We start from the raw sequence: 22,570 nt of genomic DNA, 5'->3' as shown, positions 1-22,570 counted from the left end.
GAAGCATTGTGGTCGAGATCGTGAGAAGTCTCGCTCCTAATAACTCAAATTCAATTTATCACAACCACATGAAATATTAAGACTTATAACATCATGACATCCGAAAGCAAGTTATGTGAATAGATGTATAGGAGTTTGATTCAGTATAGGAATTTTGATTAGGGGCACGCATATGTGCCCAAGAGAGAGCCAATATATGTGGCCATAAGTGCAGTTTTTGTTTGGATGGAATTCGTATTGCGTCAACTATTATTGTGTTTCTCATCTCTATTTATGAATATATTATTAAGGATGATTTCCTTAAAAAAAAATTCATATCTTGAGTATTTTTTAATCAGTACTCTTATTTTACTTAAAAAATAATTATATCACTAACATCGCGATCACTGTGATCATTAATTTAGTTATCCAATCGTGACTGATTCATTATGGAAAGTCGAAGGTATAATCTATAAAATCAAATCATGGGGAAAACGAAATGTCGGTCAAATTCTACTGCTGCATAGAATGAGAATAAGCGACAATGAATAATTACTATATATATTGTTTTTCTAAGATCCCTGCTATGCAAACTTTCGGTTTGCTAATTGTTTGTTTCAATCCCACCAACAGTGCCAATGACCGGAGATTTGATTGAGATGCCAAACGGTCACGTCAATCATCAACAAGCAAAACGGTCAAATTCGACGTGCACATGTTCAAATCTCTCAGGAAATCGGTCTAATGTCCCACCAACGCTGCCATCGTATTATAATACGGTAACGTCATTCATCACCAATTAACCTAGAAATTATGTAAAAAAAAAAAAAAACACGGTCATGTCTATCAAAAAAAGAAAAAAGAGTGGCCTCTTGCTCGTCGGTTCCATACAACCATGGATTTTACCAACACTTGGTTACGTTTTCTCCGCCCTCCTATTTCTCTTCCTTCTGCGACTTACAAGAATAACAAGCTCTAGTCAATGAGCTAGTGCCAGACTGACACCCGATCCATCTAACCTCTTTTATCGAAGGTGGCTTGCACCATCTTCTTAATGTCTTTACTCATCATTGTGTCACTGTCAATTTCACATACATCCATCTTATGACATGCTCAAAGAAATAAGACAACGGGTGGCCTCTGAACATGGACGCATCTCTAAGTGTTAGAGACTACACCTTGGACTTTTATTTTGCATGCCGCACAAGCTTTGTCCCAAATGAACCTGTCCCAAAACATCGTGAAATGATACTAAACTAATGTTTTTATTATTATTTGGACTTCAGATTTAGAATATTGATGATTATGAATGAAAATTGCAAATCAAACCATATCATGATCATCTTTCAAAGTTAGATTTTCCTTGGCCAATGAAACAATTGCGTTCCAAAACATGGTCAAAAATATACTGAACGAAACTAATACCCTCGGAGTAGGACACGTCCATGGCGGCTTGCTTGCGACCGAAACAAACAAGTAACGAACGGAAAGTTGGTGTGGCCAGAGATTGTAGAAAAAATAATATATATATATAACAATTATTTATCAGATTTTATAGTCTGTTCTCATTTTAAATTGGCTGACGAATTTGACCGCCACCGTTGGGATCCCATGTTTATGTTTGTTGTACAATCCAGACTTTGACCCAGATGAACTATCGTGATGATACGGGAACGTCCGTCACTACTGAACCGGGAAGCTGCATGCGAAACTCGTAACTGTCGTGTGTATAAGAAGGGTGTACGGGCCTGTGGTGCCTCATCACCAGAAAACTAATTAAACCATGGATCTCACCAGCACCTCCTCCCTCTTCTCCTTTCTCGTCCTCCTCGTTTCGCTGCTGCTACTCAAGAAGAACAGGTCTGGTGGCGGAGCTCGTGCCACACTGCCTCCCGGTCCATCTAAGCTCCCTATCATAGGCAGCTTGCACCATCTCTTGGGTGGCCTGCCGCATCGTTCCCTCACTGCCTTATCTAAGAAATTTGGCCCCGTGATACTCCTGAAGCTCGGTGAGGTCCCCACCCTCGTTGTCTCATCTACCGAAGCGGCTGCTGAGATCATGAAAACCCACGACGTCAGCTTCGCCTCTCGGCCCACTAACCTGAATCTCCAGTCCGCCACATACGGTGACAGGGGCGTCGGCTTTACCTCGTATGGATTCCACTGGAGGGAGCTGCGCAAGATGAGCATCGTGGAGCTATTGAGTGCCAAGCGAGTCCAATCTTTTCGCTTTATCCGGGAAGAGGAGGTGCTTAATCTTGTGCGGTCGATAGTCCTGTTGTCCGACGCTGGTTCCACCGTGAACCTCAGTAAGAAATTGGTGCTGTTGGCTAATGACATAGGCTCCCGGTCCGTCATCGGCAGCAAGTGCAAGTACCAGAAAGAGTTCATACGGATAGTGATGCAAACGCTGGAAGCTGCCGGAGGCTTCAGTTTGGCGGACTTATTCCCGTCATGGCCGATAATTAAACTTCTCAGTGGCGCGACTTTCAAGATGCAGATGTTACACCGTGACATGGACGCGATCCTGAATAGCATCATTCAAGAGCGCAGAGAAAGGAAGTCCGCAAAGCAACCGGAGGAGGAGGAGGAGGAGGAGGCCTTGGTCGATGTCATGCTGAGAGTTCAAGCTGAAGGTAGCCTGTCATTCCCCTTAGCAGACGAGGACATGAAAGCCATGATGCTGGTATGCTTTTTTTGAAACCCTAATCTTTCCTTACAGTCGCAGTTTCGAGAATCTAATTTATGGAATCCTTTTGCAATAAAGGATATGCTCGGTGGGGCCAGCGAGACCTCCGCAGGAATAATGGAGTGGGCCATGTCGGAGCTGATGAGGAATCCAAGAGTGATGCGGAAGTTGCAAGAGGAGGTGAGGGAGACTGTCGGAGAAAAGGGAAAGGTGACGGAGAAGGACATCAACGGAATGAACTACTTGAAACTGGTCATCAAGGAGACTCTGAGGCTGCACCCTCCTGTTCCTCTGCTGCTCCCCCGAGAGTGCCGGGAGACGTGCGAGGTTCTTGGTTACCAGATACCAGAGAAGACAAGAGTATTCGTGAACGTTTGGGCCTTGGGAAGGGATCCTCGATACTGGGACAGTCCCACTGAGTTTGAGCCAGAGAGATTCGAGAGGAGGAATTCCATGGTCGACTTCAAGGGAACCAACTTTGAGTTCTTACCTTTCGGGGCAGGCAGGAGGATATGCCCAGGGATGTCATTTGGTTTGAAGAGCATAGAGCTTTCCCTGGCTAGCCTTCTCTACAACTTTGATTGGGAGCTCCCATCGGGAAATGAAGGGATGCCCCAGGAGTTGGACATGAGCGAGACCTTCTCGATTACGTGCCGGAGGAAGTCGGACCTCTGCCTACGTGCCATCCCTCGTATTCCTTTCTCCATGACTTGACCTTTACCCAAAAATACATGCAACCGTAGTCGTTTCTTCATGTATGCACTTCTACCCAATAGTCTTTACTTGTATCGTCGTCATCGTTATCGTCCTCATCGGAGCAGCATTGTTACAGAAATTTGTTACACTTCATATAGACAGTGTTGATAAAGTGTAGGAGGCTCTTTCTTGTGACGTCCTCTTATGGGCTGTTTAGTATAATGAAATGACCGTTTTGATATTTGAAATAATTAAATATTATTGCCAAAGGATGAATGTTACGAAAAAGCATATCTTGAATACCGTAAAATTTCATCAAAATCCTGATTTGACTTATTTTCTAGTCAACTGTATCTCTAGCCCAACTAAGAGATATTATGAATAATTAAATATTATTGCCAACTGTATTTCTAGTCAATTTTATAATTGAGGACATCAATTAAAAATTTTTAATTTTTGAAAGAGAAAACTATAATTTTTACCTAAGATATATAAAAGAAAATTTTAATTTATGAAAGGGTAGAATTGAAATGTAAACATAATGACATAGATTGGAATTATCTTATGAGGGGTAAAACCTTCCTTTTTAATAAAACCCTAAATGTCCCTTTGTACGATCATTGCATAAGGCATGGTCGTTGCTTGCATGCGACCTCCAGCATTCAGTTGACGTTAATTTTGGCTAGCAAATATTGTCACAATAGTGCTGCTCGTGCCTCGTAGGTCGACCATTGGAGGCCACCGTCCTCAATGATACTGTTGTCAACAGCAACCTATCAATAGTGGTCCATTGATCAAACATGATAAATTTTATATCGCCCCAAAGCAGGCGATAAGATAGATTAGATAGAAAAGAAAATCGACAATATCAATGAATCATTCATGCATCGTAAATGAAAACAACATATTTTCATGAGCAAAAGGTGCTAACAAGTAGATCTAAGATATTTGATTTCACAACTATAGTTAGCAAGTATAAAAACAATCCTTGTACTATTATGTAAAAAACTTAAATAACAAAATCTGAAATTAAATAATAATATATTTAAATTTACGATATGTATATTTTGATGCTGCTAAAAAATATTTATCTAATCTTTGAGCGTACCATCATTAAATTCAAAAGCTCTAGTGATACCGTTTTGTAAAGAGAACCATACTCACTTTCTCCTCTCTTCCTATTTTTCACAAGAGCACTATGGGCGATCAATTTATGGACAAAATAAAGATGAAAGAAGATATATAATCTTTCATCACATGACTAAAAGGAGATGTGAGGATCGATAACCTTTCGATCATGTTACATATCCAACCGATGATTGTACAAATGCTTAATTATATAGATCCTTATCAATATATAGCAATACATATATTATCATGAGTCTTTTAAATTATCCTCCTGTCACATCATGGACTCGCAAATAGATGTTCTATTATGCTAGAGCATGGTCCGTCATTGTATTTATCAAAAATCAAGAAGAAATTCTATCTTCAACTAAAACTTTATCAGAAATAAAAGAATGGATCGTTGTGCCCGAAATCATTCAAAATAAAATGATTACCTAACAATAATGATAACCACAACCCATAATTTCTCTGAAGCAAATATATACAATAGGCACATTCAATAAAAGTCTAGCCTAACTACATGTTCCGGACACATAAGATAGGTAAGGCAAGGAATTTTCTTTGACTTGTAACTAAGGCAAGGAAAATATGTTCCGGACATATAAGATAGGCAAAGTAGGAACATATCGATCCTCAAATTCATGTTCTTCTAGTTGGATCTAAAAACACCAATGGAGGCGATACCTACCACCAGCAAGAACTTTGGTGAAGTAATAAAATGGAGATCCTTGCGTGAAGCTATAGATGGATAGTAGATCAGCTTAAAGAGGTCGTGACGGATTTGAATCTTTATGTTTTGATGAGATGGATTGATAGTTTATATAATAATTCTTTGGAAGCATTGTGGTCGAGATCGTGAGAAGTCTCGCTCCTAATAACTCAAATTCAATTTATCACAACCACATGAAATATTAAGACTTATAACATCATGACATCCGAAAGCAAGTTATGTGAATAGATGTATAGGAGTTTGATTCAGTATAGGAATTTTGATTAGGGGCACGCATATGTGCCCAAGAGAGAGCCAATATATGTGGCCATAAGTGCAGTTTTTGTTTGGATGGAATTCGTATTGCGTCAACTATTATTGTGTTTCTCATCTCTATTTATGAATATATTATTAAGGATGATTTCCTTAAAAAAAAATTCATATCTTGAGTATTTTTTAATCAGTACTCTTATTTTACTTAAAAAATAATTATATCACTAACATCGCGATCACTGTGATCATTAATTTAGTTATCCAATCGTGACTGATTCATTATGGAAAGTCGAAGGTATAATCTATAAAATCAAATCATGGGGAAAACGAAATGTCGGTCAAATTCTACTGCTGCATAGAATGAGAATAAGCGACAATGAATAATTACTATATATATTGTTTTTCTAAGATCCCTGCTATGCAAACTTTCGGTTTGCTAATTGTTTGTTTCAATCCCACCAACAGTGCCAATGACCGGAGATTTGATTGAGATGCCAAACGGTCACGTCAATCATCAACAAGCAAAACGGTCAAATTCGACGTGCACATGTTCAAATCTCTCAGGAAATCGGTCTAATGTCCCACCAACGCTGCCATCGTATTATAATACGGTAACGTCATTCATCACCAATTAACCTAGAAATTATGTAAAAAAAAAAAAAAACACGGTCATGTCTATCAAAAAAAGAAAAAAGAGTGGCCTCTTGCTCGTCGGTTCCATACAACCATGGATTTTACCAACACTTGGTTACGTTTTCTCCGCCCTCCTATTTCTCTTCCTTCTGCGACTTACAAGAATAACAAGCTCTAGTCAATGAGCTAGTGCCAGACTGACACCCGATCCATCTAACCTCTTTTATCGAAGGTGGCTTGCACCATCTTCTTAATGTCTTTACTCATCATTGTGTCACTGTCAATTTCACATACATCCATCTTATGACATGCTCAAAGAAATAAGACAACGGGTGGCCTCTGAACATGGACGCATCTCTAAGTGTTAGAGACTACACCTTGGACTTTTATTTTGCATGCCGCACAAGCTTTGTCCCAAATGAACCTGTCCCAAAACATCGTGAAATGATACTAAACTAATGTTTTTATTATTATTTGGACTTCAGATTTAGAATATTGATGATTATGAATGAAAATTGCAAATCAAACCATATCATGATCATCTTTCAAAGTTAGATTTTCCTTGGCCAATGAAACAATTGCGTTCCAAAACATGGTCAAAAATATACTGAACGAAACTAATACCCTCGGAGTAGGACACGTCCATGGCGGCTTGCTTGCGACCGAAACAAACAAGTAACGAACGGAAAGTTGGTGTGGCCAGAGATTGTAGAAAAAATAATATATATATATAACAATTATTTATCAGATTTTATAGTCTGTTCTCATTTTAAATTGGCTGACGAATTTGACCGCCACCGTTGGGATCCCATGTTTATGTTTGTTGTACAATCCAGACTTTGACCCAGATGAACTATCGTGATGATACGGGAACGTCCGTCACTACTGAACCGGGAAGCTGCATGCGAAACTCGTAACTGTCGTGTGTATAAGAAGGGTGTACGGGCCTGTGGTGCCTCATCACCAGAAAACTAATTAAACCATGGATCTCACCAGCACCTCCTCCCTCTTCTCCTTTCTCGTCCTCCTCGTTTCGCTGCTGCTACTCAAGAAGAACAGGTCTGGTGGCGGAGCTCGTGCCACACTGCCTCCCGGTCCATCTAAGCTCCCTATCATAGGCAGCTTGCACCATCTCTTGGGTGGCCTGCCGCATCGTTCCCTCACTGCCTTATCTAAGAAATTTGGCCCCGTGATACTCCTGAAGCTCGGTGAGGTCCCCACCCTCGTTGTCTCATCTACCGAAGCGGCTGCTGAGATCATGAAAACCCACGACGTCAGCTTCGCCTCTCGGCCCACTAACCTGAATCTCCAGTCCGCCACATACGGTGACAGGGGCGTCGGCTTTACCTCGTATGGATTCCACTGGAGGGAGCTGCGCAAGATGAGCATCGTGGAGCTATTGAGTGCCAAGCGAGTCCAATCTTTTCGCTTTATCCGGGAAGAGGAGGTGCTTAATCTTGTGCGGTCGATAGTCCTGTTGTCCGACGCTGGTTCCACCGTGAACCTCAGTAAGAAATTGGTGCTGTTGGCTAATGACATAGGCTCCCGGTCCGTCATCGGCAGCAAGTGCAAGTACCAGAAAGAGTTCATACGGATAGTGATGCAAACGCTGGAAGCTGCCGGAGGCTTCAGTTTGGCGGACTTATTCCCGTCATGGCCGATAATTAAACTTCTCAGTGGCGCGACTTTCAAGATGCAGATGTTACACCGTGACATGGACGCGATCCTGAATAGCATCATTCAAGAGCGCAGAGAAAGGAAGTCCGCAAAGCAACCGGAGGAGGAGGAGGAGGAGGAGGCCTTGGTCGATGTCATGCTGAGAGTTCAAGCTGAAGGTAGCCTGTCATTCCCCTTAGCAGACGAGGACATGAAAGCCATGATGCTGGTATGCTTTTTTTGAAACCCTAATCTTTCCTTACAGTCGCAGTTTCAAGAATCTAATTTATGGAATCCTTTTGCAATAAAGGATATGCTCGGTGGGGCCAGCGAGACCTCCGCAGGAATAATGGAGTGGGCCATGTCGGAGCTGATGAGGAATCCAAGAGTGATGCGGAAGTTGCAAGAGGAGGTGAGGGAGACTGTCGGAGAAAAGGGAAAGGTGACGGAGAAGGACATCAACGGAATGAACTACTTGAAACTGGTCATCAAGGAGACTCTGAGGCTGCACCCTCCTGTTCCTCTGCTGCTCCCCCGAGAGTGCCGGGAGACGTGCGAGGTTCTTGGTTACCAGATACCAGAGAAGACAAGAGTATTCGTGAACGTTTGGGCCTTGGGAAGGGATCCTCGATACTGGGACAGTCCCACTGAGTTTGAGCCAGAGAGATTCGAGAGGAGGAATTCCATGGTCGACTTCAAGGGAACCAACTTTGAGTTCTTACCTTTCGGGGCAGGCAGGAGGATATGCCCAGGGATGTCATTTGGTTTGAAGAGCATAGAGCTTTCCCTGGCTAGCCTTCTCTACAACTTTGATTGGGAGCTCCTATCGGGAAATGAAGGGATGCCCCAGGAGTTGGACATGAGCGAGACCTTCTCGATTACGTGCCGGAGGAAGTCGGACCTCTGCCTACGTGCCATCCCTCGTATTCCTTTCTCCATGACTTGACCTTTACCCAAAAATGCATGCAACCGTAGTCGTTTCTTCATGTATGCACTTCTACCCAATAGTCTTTACTTGTATCGTCGTCATCGTTATCGTCCTCATCGGAGCAGCATTGTTACAGAAATTTGTTACACTTCATATAGACAGTGTTGATAAAGTGTAGGAGGCTCTTTCTTGTGACGTCCTCTTATGGGCTGTTTAGTATAATGAAATGACCGTTTTGATATTTGAAATAATTAAATATTATTGCCAAAGGATGAATGTTACGAAAAAGCATATCTTGAATACCGTAAAATTTAATCAAAATCCTGATTTGACTTATTTTCTAGTCAACCGTATCTCTAGCCCAACTAAGAGATATTATGAATAATTAAATATTATTGCCAACTGTATTTCTAGTCAATTTTATAATTGAGGACATCAATTAAAAATTTTTAATTTTTGAAAGAGAAAACTATAATTTTTACCTAAGATATATAAAAGAAAATTTTAATTTATGAAAGGGTAGAATTGAAATGTAAACATAATGACATAGATTGGAATTATCTTATGAGGGGTAAAACCTTCCTTTTTAATAAAACCCTAAATGTCCCTTTGTACGATCATTGCATAAGGCATGGTCGTTGCTTGCATGCGACCTCCAGCATTCAGTTGACGTTAATTTTGGCTAGCAAATATTGTCACAATAGTGCTGCTCGTGCCTCGTAGGTCGACCATTGGAGGCCACCGTCCTCAATGATACTGTTGTCAACAGCAACCTATCAATAGTGGTCCATTGATCAAACATGATAAATTTTATATCGCCCCAAAGCAGGCGATAAGATAGATTAGATAGAAAAGAAAATCGACAATATCAATGAATCATTCATGCATCGTAAATGAAAACAACATATTTTCATGAGCAAAAGGTGCTAACAAGTAGATCTAAGATATTTGATTTCACAACTATAGTTAGCAAGTATAAAAACAATCCTTGTACTATTATGTAAAAAACTTAAATAACAAAATCTGAAATTAAATAATAATATATTTAAATTTACGATATGTATATTTTGATGCTGCTAAAAAATATTTATCTAATCTTTGAGCGTACCATCATTAAATTCAAAAGCTCTAGTGATACCGTTTTGTAAAGAGAACCATACTCACTTTCTCCTCTCTTCCTATTTTTCACAAGAGCACTATGGGCGATCAATTTATGGACAAAATAAAGATGAAAGAAGATATATAATCTTTCATCACATGACTAAAAGGAGATGTGAGGATCGATAACCTTTCGATCATGTTACATATCCAACCGATGATTGTACAAATGCTTAATTATATAGATCCTTATCAATATATAGCAATACATATATTATCATGAGTCTTTTAAATTATCCTCCTGTCACATCATGGACTCGCAAATAGATGTTCTATTATGCTAGAGCATGGTCCGTCATTGTATTTATCAAAAATCAAGAAGAAATTCTATCTTCAACTAAAACTTTATCAGAAATAAAAGAATGGATCGTTGTGCCCGAAATCATTCAAAATAAAATGATTACCTAACAATAATGATAACCACAACCCATAATTTCTCTGAAGCAAATATATACAATAGGCACATTCAATAAAAGTCTAGCCTAACTACATGTTCCGGACACATAAGATAGGTAAGGCAAGGAATTTTCTTTGACTTGTAACTAAGGCAAGGAAAATATGTTCCGGACATATAAGATAGGCAAAGTAGGAACATATCGATCCTCAAATTCATGTTCTTCTAGTTGGATCTAAAAACACCAATGGAGGCGATACCTACCACCAGCAAGAACTTTGGTGAAGTAATAAAATGGAGATCCTTGCGTGAAGCTATAGATGGATAGTAGATCAGCTTAAAGAGGTCGTGACGGATTTGAATCTTTATGTTTTGATGAGATGGATTGATAGTTTATATAATAATTCTTTGGAAGCATTGTGGTCGAGATCGTGAGAAGTCTCGCTCCTAATAACTCAAATTCAATTTATCACAACCACATGAAATATTAAGACTTATAACATCATGACATCCGAAAGCAAGTTATGTGAATAGATGTATAGGAGTTTGATTCAGTATAGGAATTTTGATTAGGGGCACGCATATGTGCCCAAGAGAGAGCCAATATATGTGGCCATAAGTGCAGTTTTTGTTTGGATGGAATTCGTATTGCGTCAACTATTATTGTGTTTCTCATCTCTATTTATGAATATATTATTAAGGATGATTTCCTTAAAAAAAAATTCATATCTTGAGTATTTTTTAATCAGTACTCTTATTTTACTTAAAAAATAATTATATCACTAACATCGCGATCACTGTGATCATTAATTTAGTTATCCAATCGTGACTGATTCATTATGGAAAGTCGAAGGTATAATCTATAAAATCAAATCATGGGGAAAACGAAATGTCGGTCAAATTCTACTGCTGCATAGAATGAGAATAAGCGACAATGAATAATTACTATATATATTGTTTTTCTAAGATCCCTGCTATGCAAACTTTCGGTTTGCTAATTGTTTGTTTCAATCCCACCAACAGTGCCAATGACCGGAGATTTGATTGAGATGCCAAACGGTCACGTCAATCATCAACAAGCAAAACGGTCAAATTCGACGTGCACATGTTCAAATCTCTCAGGAAATCGGTCTAATGTCCCACCAACGCTGCCATCGTATTATAATACGGTAACGTCATTCATCACCAATTAACCTAGAAATTATGTAAAAAAAAAAAAAAACACGGTCATGTCTATCAAAAAAAGAAAAAAGAGTGGCCTCTTGCTCGTCGGTTCCATACAACCATGGATTTTACCAACACTTGGTTACGTTTTCTCCGCCCTCCTATTTCTCTTCCTTCTGCGACTTACAAGAATAACAAGCTCTAGTCAATGAGCTAGTGCCAGACTGACACCCGATCCATCTAACCTCTTTTATCGAAGGTGGCTTGCACCATCTTCTTAATGTCTTTACTCATCATTGTGTCACTGTCAATTTCACATACATCCATCTTATGACATGCTCAAAGAAATAAGACAACGGGTGGCCTCTGAACATGGACGCATCTCTAAGTGTTAGAGACTACACCTTGGACTTTTATTTTGCATGCCGCACAAGCTTTGTCCCAAATGAACCTGTCCCAAAACATCGTGAAATGATACTAAACTAATGTTTTTATTATTATTTGGACTTCAGATTTAGAATATTGATGATTATGAATGAAAATTGCAAATCAAACCATATCATGATCATCTTTCAAAGTTAGATTTTCCTTGGCCAATGAAACAATTGCGTTCCAAAACATGGTCAAAAATATACTGAACGAAACTAATACCCTCGGAGTAGGACACGTCCATGGCGGCTTGCTTGCGACCGAAACAAACAAGTAACGAACGGAAAGTTGGTGTGGCCAGAGATTGTAGAAAAAATAATATATATATATAACAATTATTTATCAGATTTTATAGTCTGTTCTCATTTTAAATTGGCTGACGAATTTGACCGCCACCGTTGGGATCCCATGTTTATGTTTGTTGTACAATCCAGACTTTGACCCAGATGAACTATCGTGATGATACGGGAACGTCCGTCACTACTGAACCGGGAAGCTGCATGCGAAACTCGTAACTGTCGTGTGTATAAGAAGGGTGTACGGGCCTGTGGTGCCTCATCACCAGAAAACTAATTAAACCATGGATCTCACCAGCACCTCCTCCCTCTTCTCCTTTCTCGTCCTCCTCGTTTCGCTGCTGCTACTCAAGAAGAACAGGTCTGGTGGCGGAGCTCGTGCCACACTGCCTCCCGGTCCATCTAAGCTCCCTATCATAGGCAGCTTGCACCATCTCTTGGGTGGCCTGCCGCATCGTTCCCTCACTGCCTTATCTAAGAAATTTGGCCCCGTGATACTCCTGAAGCTCGGTGAGGTCCCCACCCTCGTTGTCTCATCTACCGAAGCGGCTGCTGAGATCATGAAAACCCACGACGTCAGCTTCGCCTCTCGGCCCACTAACCTGAATCTCCAGTCCGCCACATACGGTGACAGGGGCGTCGGCTTTACCTCGTATGGATTCCACTGGAGGGAGCTGCGCAAGATGAGCATCGTGGAGCTATTGAGTGCCAAGCGAGTCCAATCTTTTCGCTTTATCCGGGAAGAGGAGGTGCTTAATCTTGTGCGGTCGATAGTCCTGTTGTCCGACGCTGGTTCCACCGTGAACCTCAGTAAGAAATTGGTGCTGTTGGCTAATGACATAGGCTCCCGGTCCGTCATCGGCAGCAAGTGCAAGTACCAGAAAGAGTTCATACGGATAGTGATGCAAACGCTGGAAGCTGCCGGAGGCTTCAGTTTGGCGGACTTATTCCCGTCATGGCCGATAATTAAACTTCTCAGTGGCGCGACTTTCAAGATGCAGATGTTACACCGTGACATGGACGCGATCCTGAATAGCATCATTCAAGAGCGCAGAGAAAGGAAGTCCGCAAAGCAACCGGAGGAGGAGGAGGAGGAGGAGGCCTTGGTCGATGTCATGCTGAGAGTTCAAGCTGAAGGTAGCCTGTCATTCCCCTTAGCAGACGAGGACATGAAAGCCATGATGCTGGTATGCTTTTTTTGAAACCCTAATCTTTCCTTACAGTCGCAGTTTCGAGAATCTAATTTATGGAATCCTTTTGCAATAAAGGATATGCTCGGTGGGGCCAGCGAGACCTCCGCAGGAATAATGGAGTGGGCCATGTCGGAGCTGATGAGGAATCCAAGAGTGATGCGGAAGTTGCAAGAGGAGGTGAGGGAGACTGTCGGAGAAAAGGGAAAGGTGACGGAGAAGGACATCAACGGAATGAACTACTTGAAACTGGTCATCAAGGAGACTCTGAGGCTGCACCCTCCTGTTCCTCTGCTGCTCCCCCGAGAGTGCCGGGAGACGTGCGAGGTTCTTGGTTACCAGATACCAGAGAAGACAAGAGTATTCGTGAACGTTTGGGCCTTGGGAAGGGATCCTCGATACTGGGACAGTCCCACTGAGTTTGAGCCAGAGAGATTCGAGAGGAGGAATTCCATGGTCGACTTCAAGGGAACCAACTTTGAGTTCTTACCTTTCGGGGCAGGCAGGAGGATATGCCCAGGGATGTCATTTGGTTTGAAGAGCATAGAGCTTTCCCTGGCTAGCCTTCTCTACAACTTTGATTGGGAGCTCCCATCGGGAAATGAAGGGATGCCCCAGGAGTTGGACATGAGCGAGACCTTCTCGATTACGTGCCGGAGGAAGTCGGACCTCTGCCTACGTGCCATCCCTCGTATTCCTTTCTCCATGACTTGACCTTTACCCAAAAATACATGCAACCGTAGTCGTTTCTTCATGTATGCACTTCTACCCAATAGTCTTTACTTGTATCGTCGTCATCGTTATCGTCCTCATCGGAGCAGCATTGTTACAGAAATTTGTTACACTTCATATAGACAGTGTTGATAAAGTGTAGGAGGCTCTTTCTTGTGACGTCCTCTTATGGGCTGTTTAGTATAATGAAATGACCGTTTTGATATTTGAAATAATTAAATATTATTGCCAAAGGATGAATGTTACGAAAAAGCATATCTTGAATACCGTAAAATTTCATCAAAATCCTGATTTGACTTATTTTCTAGTCAACTGTATCTCTAGCCCAACTAAGAGATATTATGAATAATTAAATATTATTGCCAACTGTATTTCTAGTCAATTTTATAATTGAGGACATCAATTAAAAATTTTTAATTTTTGAAAGAGAAAACTATAATTTTTACCTAAGATATATAAAAGAAAATTTTAATTTATGAAAGGGTAGAATTGAAATGTAAACATAATGACATAGATTGGAATTATCTTATGAGGGGTAAAACCTTCCTTTTTAATAAAACCCTAAATGTCCCTTTGTACGATCATTGCATAAGGCATGGTCGTTGCTTGCATGCGACCTCCAGCATTCAGTTGACGTTAATTTTGGCTAGCAAATATTGTCACAATAGTGCTGCTCGTGCCTCGTAGGTCGACCATTGGAGGCCACCGTCCTCAATGATACTGTTGTCAACAGCAACCTATCAATAGTGGTCCATTGATCAAACATGATAAATTTTATATCGCCCCAAAGCAGGCGATAAGATAGATTAGATAGAAAAGAAAATCGACAATATCAATGAATCATTCATGCATCGTAAATGAAAACAACATATTTTCATGAGCAAAAGGTGCTAACAAGTAGATCTAAGATATTTGATTTCACAACTATAGTTAGCAAGTATAAAAACAATCCTTGTACTATTATGTAAAAAACTTAAATAACAAAATCTGAAATTAAATAATAATATATTTAAATTTACGATATGTATATTTTGATGCTGCTAAAAAATATTTATCTAATCTTTGAGCGTACCATCATTAAATTCAAAAGCTCTAGTGATACCGTTTTGTAAAGAGAACCATACTCACTTTCTCCTCTCTTCCTATTTTTCACAAGAGCACTATGGGCGATCAATTTATGGACAAAATAAAGATGAAAGAAGATATATAATCTTTCATCACATGACTAAAAGGAGATGTGAGGATCGATAACCTTTCGATCATGTTACATATCCAACCGATGATTGTACAAATGCTTAATTATATAGATCCTTATCAATATATAGCAATACATATATTATCATGAGTCTTTTAAATTATCCTCCTGTCACATCATGGACTCGCAAATAGATGTTCTATTATGCTAGAGCATGGTCCGTCATTGTATTTATCAAAAATCAAGAAGAAATTCTATCTTCAACTAAAACTTTATCAGAAATAAAAGAATGGATCGTTGTGCCCGAAATCATTCAAAATAAAATGATTACCTAACAATAATGATAACCACAACCCATAATTTCTCTGAAGCAAATATATACAATAGGCACATTCAATAAAAGTCTAGCCTAACTACATGTTCCGGACACATAAGATAGGTAAGGCAAGGAATTTTCTTTGACTTGTAACTAAGGCAAGGAAAATATGTTCCGGACATATAAGATAGGCAAAGTAGGAACATATCGATCCTCAAATTCATGTTCTTCTAGTTGGATCTAAAAACACCAATGGAGGCGATACCTACCACCAGCAAGAACTTTGGTGAAGTAATAAAATGGAGATCCTTGCGTGAAGCTATAGATGGATAGTAGATCAGCTTAAAGAGGTCGTGACGGATTTGAATCTTTATGTTTTGATGAGATGGATTGATAGTTTATATAATAATTCTTTGGAAGCATTGTGGTCGAGATCGTGAGAAGTCTCGCTCCTAATAACTCAAATTCAATTTATCACAACCACATGAAATATTAAGACTTATAACATCATGACATCCGAAAGCAAGTTATGTGAATAGATGTATAGGAGTTTGATTCAGTATAGGAATTTTGATTAGGGGCACGCATATGTGCCCAAGAGAGAGCCAATATATGTGGCCATAAGTGCAGTTTTTGTTTGGATGGAATTCGTATTGCGTCAACTATTATTGTGTTTCTCATCTCTATTTATGAATATATTATTAAGGATGATTTCCTTAAAAAAAAATTCATATCTTGAGTATTTTTTAATCAGTACTCTTATTTTACTTAAAAAATAATTATATCACTAACATCGCGATCACTGTGATCATTAATTTAGTTATCCAATCGTGACTGATTCATTATGGAAAGTCGAAGGTATAATCTATAAAATCAAATCATGGGGAAAACGAAATGTCGGTCAAATTCTACTGCTGCATAGAATGAGAATAAGCGACAATGAATAATTACTATATATATTGTTTTTCTAAGATCCCTGCTATGCAAACTTTCGGTTTGCTAATTGTTTGTTTCAATCCCACCAACAGTGCCAATGACCGGAGATTTGATTGAGATGCCAAACGGTCACGTCAATCATCAACAAGCAAAACGGTCAAATTCGACGTGCACATGTTCAAATCTCTCAGGAAATCGGTCTAATGTCCCACCAACGCTGCCATCGTATTATAATACGGTAACGTCATTCATCACCAATTAACCTAGAAATTATGTAAAAAAAAAAAAAAACACGGTCATGTCTATCAAAAAAAGAAAAAAGAGTGGCCTCTTGCTCGTCGGTTCCATACAACCATGGATTTTACCAACACTTGGTTACGTTTTCTCCGCCCTCCTATTTCTCTTCCTTCTGCGACTTACAAGAATAACAAGCTCTAGTCAATGAGCTAGTGCCAGACTGACACCCGATCCATCTAACCTCTTTTATCGAAGGTGGCTTGCACCATCTTCTTAATGTCTTTACTCATCATTGTGTCACTGTCAATTTCACATACATCCATCTTATGACATGCTCAAAGAAATAAGACAACGGGTGGCCTCTGAACATGGACGCATCTCTAAGTGTTAGAGACTACACCTTGGACTTTTATTTTGCATGCCGCACAAGCTTTGTCCCAAATGAACCTGTCTCAAAACATCGTGAAATGATACTAAACTAATGTTTTTATTATTATTTGGACTTCAGATTTAGAATATTGATGATTATGAATGAAAATTGCAAATCAAACCATATCATGATCATCTTTCAAAGTTAGATTTTCCTTGGCCAATGAAACAATTGCGTTCCGAAACATGGTCAAAAATATACTGAACGAAACTAATACCCTCGGAGTAGGACACGTCCATGGCGGCTTGCTTGCGACCGAAACAAACAAGTAACGAACGGAAAGTTGGTGTGGCCAGAGATTGTAGAAAAAATAATATATATATATAACAATTATTTATCAGATTTTATAGTCTGTTCTCATTTTAAATTGGCTGACGAATTTGACCGCCACCGTTGGGATCCCATGTTTATGTTTGTTGTACAATCCAGACTTTGACCCAGATGAACTATCGTGATGATACGGGAACGTCCGTCACTACTGAACCGGGAAGCTGCATGCGAAACTCGTAACTGTCGTGTGTATAAGAAGGGTGTACGGGCCTGTGGTGCCTCATCACCAGAAAACTAATTAAACCATGGATCTCACCAGCACCTCCTCCCTCTTCTCCTTTCTCGTCCTCCTCGTTTCGCTGCTGCTACTCAAGAAGAACAGGTCTGGTGGCGGAGCTCGTGCCACACTGCCTCCCGGTCCATCTAAGCTCCCTATCATAGGCAGCTTGCACCATCTCTTGGGTGGCCTGCCGCATCGTTCCCTCACTGCCTTATCTAAGAAATTTGGCCCCGTGATACTCCTGAAGCTCGGTGAGGTCCCCACCCTCGTTGTCTCATCTACCGAAGCGGCTGCTGAGATCATGAAAACCCACGACGTCAGCTTCGCCTCTCGGCCCACTAACCTGAATCTCCAGTCCGCCACATACGGTGACAGGGGCGTCGGCTTTACCTCGTATGGATTCCACTGGAGGGAGCTGCGCAAGATGAGCATCGTGGAGCTATTGAGTGCCAAGCGAGTCCAATCTTTTCGCTTTATCCGGGAAGAGGAGGTGCTTAATCTTGTGCGGTCGATAGTCCTGTTGTCCGACGCTGGTTCCACCGTGAACCTCAGTAAGAAATTGGTGCTGTTGGCTAATGACATAGGCTCCCGGTCCGTCATCGGCAGCAAGTGCAAGTACCAGAAAGAGTTCATACGGATAGTGATGCAAACGCTGGAAGCTGCCGGAGGCTTCAGTTTGGCGGACTTATTCCCGTCATGGCCGATAATTAAACTTCTCAGTGGCGCGACTTTCAAGATGCAGATGTTACACCGTGACATGGACGCGATCCTGAATAGCATCATTCAAGAGCGCAGAGAAAGGAAGTCCGCAAAGCAACCGGAGGAGGAGGAGGAGGAGGAGGCCTTGGTCGATGTCATGCTGAGAGTTCAAGCTGAAGGTAGCCTGTCATTCCCCTTAGCAGACGAGGACATGAAAGCCATGATGCTGGTATGCTTTTTTTGAAACCCTAATCTTTCCTTACAGTCGCAGTTTCGAGAATCTAATTTATGGAATCCTTTTGCAATAAAGGATATGCTCGGTGGGGCCAGCGAGACCTCCGCAGGAATAATGGAGTGGGCCATGTCGGAGCTGATGAGGAATCCAAGAGTGATGCGGAAGTTGCAAGAGGAGGTGAGGGAGACTGTCGGAGAAAAGGGAAAGGTGACGGAGAAGGACATCAACGGAATGAACTACTTGAAACTGGTCATCAAGGAGACTCTGAGGCTGCACCCTCCTGTTCCTCTGCTGCTCCCCCGAGAGTGCCGGGAGACGTGCGAGGTTCTTGGTTACCAGATACCAGAGAAGACAAGAGTATTCGTGAACGTTTGGGCCTTGGGAAGGGATCCTCGATACTGGGACAGTCCCACTGAGTTTGAGCCAGAGAGATTCGAGAGGAGGAATTCCATGGTCGACTTCAAGGGAACCAACTTTGAGTTCTTACCTTTCGGGGCAGGCAGGAGGATATGCCCAGGGATGTCATTTGGTTTGAAGAGCATAGAGCTTTCCCTGGCTAGCCTTCTCTACAACTTTGATTGGGAGCTCCCATCGGGAAATGAAGGGATGCCCCAGGAGTTGGACATGAGCGAGACCTTCTCGATTACGTGCCGGAGGAAGTCGGACCTCTGCCTACGTGCCATCCCTCGTATTCCTTTCTCCATGACTTGACCTTTACCCAAAAATACATGCAACCGTAGTCGTTTCTTCATGTATGCACTTCTACCCAATAGTCTTTACTTGTATCGTCGTCATCGTTATCGTCCTCATCGGAGCAGCATTGTTACAGAAATTTGTTACACTTCATATAGACAGTGTTGATAAAGTGTAGGAGGCTCTTTCTTGTGACGTCCTCTTATGGGCTGTTTAGTATAATGAAATGACCGTTTTGATATTTGAAATAATTAAATATTATTGCCAAAGGATGAATGTTACGAAAAAGCATATCTTGAATACCGTAAAATTTCATCAAAATCCTGATTTGACTTATTTTCTAGTCAACTGTATCTCTAGCCCAACTAAGAGATATTATGAATAATTAAATATTATTGCCAACTGTATTTCTAGTCAATTTTATAATTGAGGACATCAATTAAAAATTTTTAATTTTTGAAAGAGAAAACTATAATTTTTACCTAAGATATATAAAAGAAAATTTTAATTTATGAAAGGGTAGAATTGAAATGTAAACATAATGACATAGATTGGAATTATCTTATGAGGGGTAAAACCTTCCTTTTTAATAAAACCCTAAATGTCCCTTTGTACGATCATTGCATAAGGCATGGTCGTTGCTTGCATGCGACCTCCAGCATTCAGTTGACGTTAATTTTGGCTAGCAAATATTGTCACAATAGTGCTGCTCGTGCCTCGTAGGTCGACCATTGGAGGCCACCGTCCTCAATGATACTGTTGTCAACAGCAACCTATCAATAGTGGTCCATTGATCAAACATGATAAATTTTATATCGCCCCAAAGCAAGCGATAAGATAGATTAGATAGAAAAGAAAATCGACAATATCAATGAATCATTCATGCATCGTAAATGAAAACAACATATTTTCATGAGCAAAAGGTGCTAACAAGTAGATCTAAGATATTTGATTTCACAACTATAGTTAGCAAGTATAAAAACAATCCTTGTACTATTATGTAAAAAACTTAAATAACAAAATCTGAAATTAAATAATAATATATTTAAATTTACGATATGTATATTTTGATGCTGCTAAAAAATATTTATCTAATCTTTGAGCGTACCATCATTAAATTCAAAAGCTCTAGTGATACCGTTTTGTAAAGAGAACCATACTCACTTTCTCCTCTCTTCCTATTTTTCACAAGAGCACTATGGGCGATCAATTTATGGACAAAATAAAGATGAAAGAAGATATATAATCTTTCATCACATGACTAAAAGGAGATGTGAGGATCGATAACCTTTCGATCATGTTACATATCCAACCGATGATTGTACAAATGCTTAATTATATAGATCCTTATCAATATATAGCAATACATATATTATCATGAGTCTTTTAAATTATCCTCCTGTCACATCATGGACTCGCAAATAGATGTTCTATTATGCTAGAGCATGGTCCGTCATTGTATTTATCAAAAATCAAGAAGAAATTCTATCTTCAACTAAAACTTTATCAGAAATAAAAGAATGGATCGTTGTGCCCGAAATCATTCAAAATAAAATGATTACCTAACAATAATGATAACCACAACCCATAATTTCTCTGAAGCAAATATATACAATAGGCACATTCAATAAAAGTCTAGCCTAACTACATGTTCCGGACACATAAGATAGGTAAGGCAAGGAATTTTCTTTGACTTGTAACTAAGGCAAGGAAAATATGTTCCGGACATATAAGATAGGCAAAGTAGGAACATATCGATCCTCAAATTCATGTTCTTCTAGTTGGATCTAAAAACACCAATGGAGGCGATACCTACCACCAGCAAGAACTTTGGTGAAGTAATAAAATGGAGATCCTTGCGTGAAGCTATAGATGGATAGTAGATCAGCTTAAAGAGGTCGTGACGGATTTGAATCTTTATGTTTTGATGAGATGGATTGATAGTTTATATAATAATTCTTTGGAAGCATTGTGGTCGAGATCGTGAGAAGTCTCGCTCCTAATAACTCAAATTCAATTTATCACAACCACATGAAATATTAAGACTTATAACATCATGACATCCGAAAGCAAGTTATGTGAATAGATGTATAGGAGTTTGATTCAGTATAGGAATTTTGATTAGGGGCACGCATATGTGCCCAAGAGAGAGCCAATATATGTGGCCATAAGTGCAGTTTTTGTTTGGATGGAATTCGTATTGCGTCAACTATTATTGTGTTTCTCATCTCTATTTATGAATATATTATTAAGGATGATTTCCTTAAAAAAAAATTCATATCTTGAGTATTTTTTAATCAGTACTCTTATTTTACTTAAAAAATAATTATATCACTAACATCGCGATCACTGTGATCATTAATTTAGTTATCCAATCGTGACTGATTCATTATGGAAAGTCGAAGGTATAATCTATAAAATCAAATCATGGGGAAAACGAAATGTCGGTCAAATTCTACTGCTGCATAGAATGAGAATAAGCGACAATGAATAATTACTATATATATTGTTTTTCTAAGATCCCTGCTATGCAAACTTTCGGTTTGCTAATTGTTTGTTTCAATCCCACCAACAGTGCCAATGACCGGAGATTTGATTGAGATGCCAAACGGTCACGTCAATCATCAACAAGCAAAACGGTCAAATTCGACGTGCACATGTTCAAATCTCTCAGGAAATCGGTCTAATGTCCCACCAACGCTGCCATCGTATTATAATACGGTAACGTCATTCATCACCAATTAACCTAGAAATTATGTAAAAAAAAAAAAAAACACGGTCATGTCTATCAAAAAAAGAAAAAAGAGTGGCCTCTTGCTCGTCGGTTCCATACAACCATGGATTTTACCAACACTTGGTTACGTTTTCTCCGCCCTCCTATTTCTCTTCCTTCTGCGACTTACAAGAATAACAAGCTCTAGTCAATGAGCTAGTGCCAGACTGACACCCGATCCATCTAACCTCTTTTATCGAAGGTGGCTTGCACCATCTTCTTAATGTCTTTACTCATCATTGTGTCACTGTCAATTTCACATACATCCATCTTATGACATGCTCAAAGAAATAAGACAACGGGTGGCCTCTGAACATGGACGCATCTCTAAGTGTTAGAGACTACACCTTGGACTTTTATTTTGCATGCCGCACAAGCTTTGTCCCAAATGAACCTGTCCCAAAACATCGTGAAATGATACTAAACTAATGTTTTTATTATTATTTGGACTT

The 22,570-nt window shown here is 40.0% G+C and overlaps 8 protein-coding genes across 8 annotated transcripts; all 8 read left to right on the top strand.

Annotated features, from left to right (window-relative positions):
* The first annotated feature begins 1,749 nt into the window (after positions 1–1,749).
* LOC135640881 (desmethyl-deoxy-podophyllotoxin synthase-like) lies at positions 1,750–2,695 on the top strand. The gene has a single exon (XM_065155688.1). The coding sequence runs from the start codon at positions 1,763–1,765 to the stop codon at positions 2,678–2,680; it is 918 nt and encodes a 305-aa protein (XP_065011760.1). The 5' UTR covers positions 1,750–1,762; the 3' UTR covers positions 2,681–2,695.
* A 34-nt stretch (positions 2,696–2,729) lies between these two features.
* LOC135640882 (cytochrome P450 71D10-like) lies at positions 2,730–3,620 on the top strand. The gene has a single exon (XM_065155690.1). The coding sequence runs from the start codon at positions 2,750–2,752 to the stop codon at positions 3,380–3,382; it is 633 nt and encodes a 210-aa protein (XP_065011762.1). The 5' UTR covers positions 2,730–2,749; the 3' UTR covers positions 3,383–3,620.
* Positions 3,621–7,076: 3,456 nt separating this feature from the next.
* LOC135641457 (desmethyl-deoxy-podophyllotoxin synthase-like) lies at positions 7,077–8,007 on the top strand. Its single transcript, XM_065156821.1, has one exon. It carries the CDS (start codon positions 7,090–7,092, stop codon positions 8,005–8,007), a length of 918 nt encoding a protein of 305 aa, XP_065012893.1. The 5' UTR covers positions 7,077–7,089.
* Positions 8,008–8,066: 59 nt separating this feature from the next.
* On the top strand, positions 8,067–8,947 carry LOC135639711 (cytochrome P450 71D10-like). The gene has a single exon (XM_065153580.1). It carries the CDS (start codon positions 8,077–8,079, stop codon positions 8,707–8,709), a length of 633 nt encoding a protein of 210 aa, XP_065009652.1. The 5' UTR covers positions 8,067–8,076; the 3' UTR covers positions 8,710–8,947.
* Positions 8,948–12,403: 3,456 nt separating this feature from the next.
* Positions 12,404–13,349, top strand: LOC135640879 (desmethyl-deoxy-podophyllotoxin synthase-like). The gene has a single exon (XM_065155686.1). The coding sequence runs from the start codon at positions 12,417–12,419 to the stop codon at positions 13,332–13,334; it is 918 nt and encodes a 305-aa protein (XP_065011758.1). The 5' UTR covers positions 12,404–12,416; the 3' UTR covers positions 13,335–13,349.
* Positions 13,350–13,383: 34 nt separating this feature from the next.
* Positions 13,384–14,274, top strand: LOC135640880 (cytochrome P450 71D10-like). Its single transcript, XM_065155687.1, has one exon. It carries the CDS (start codon positions 13,404–13,406, stop codon positions 14,034–14,036), a length of 633 nt encoding a protein of 210 aa, XP_065011759.1. The 5' UTR covers positions 13,384–13,403; the 3' UTR covers positions 14,037–14,274.
* A 3,456-nt stretch (positions 14,275–17,730) lies between these two features.
* On the top strand, positions 17,731–18,676 carry LOC135640875 (desmethyl-deoxy-podophyllotoxin synthase-like). The gene has a single exon (XM_065155675.1). It carries the CDS (start codon positions 17,744–17,746, stop codon positions 18,659–18,661), a length of 918 nt encoding a protein of 305 aa, XP_065011747.1. The 5' UTR covers positions 17,731–17,743; the 3' UTR covers positions 18,662–18,676.
* A 34-nt stretch (positions 18,677–18,710) lies between these two features.
* On the top strand, positions 18,711–19,601 carry LOC135640877 (cytochrome P450 71D10-like). Its single transcript, XM_065155676.1, has one exon. It carries the CDS (start codon positions 18,731–18,733, stop codon positions 19,361–19,363), a length of 633 nt encoding a protein of 210 aa, XP_065011748.1. The 5' UTR covers positions 18,711–18,730; the 3' UTR covers positions 19,364–19,601.
* Positions 19,602–22,570: the final 2,969 nt, after the last annotated feature.

This window comes from Musa acuminata, chromosome BXJ3-6, assembly GCF_036884655.1.
Source record: "Musa acuminata AAA Group cultivar baxijiao chromosome BXJ3-6, Cavendish_Baxijiao_AAA, whole genome shotgun sequence".
Taxonomy (NCBI): Eukaryota; Viridiplantae; Streptophyta; class Magnoliopsida; order Zingiberales; family Musaceae; genus Musa; species Musa acuminata.
This window is presented reverse-complemented; position numbering and strand designations above follow the sequence as displayed.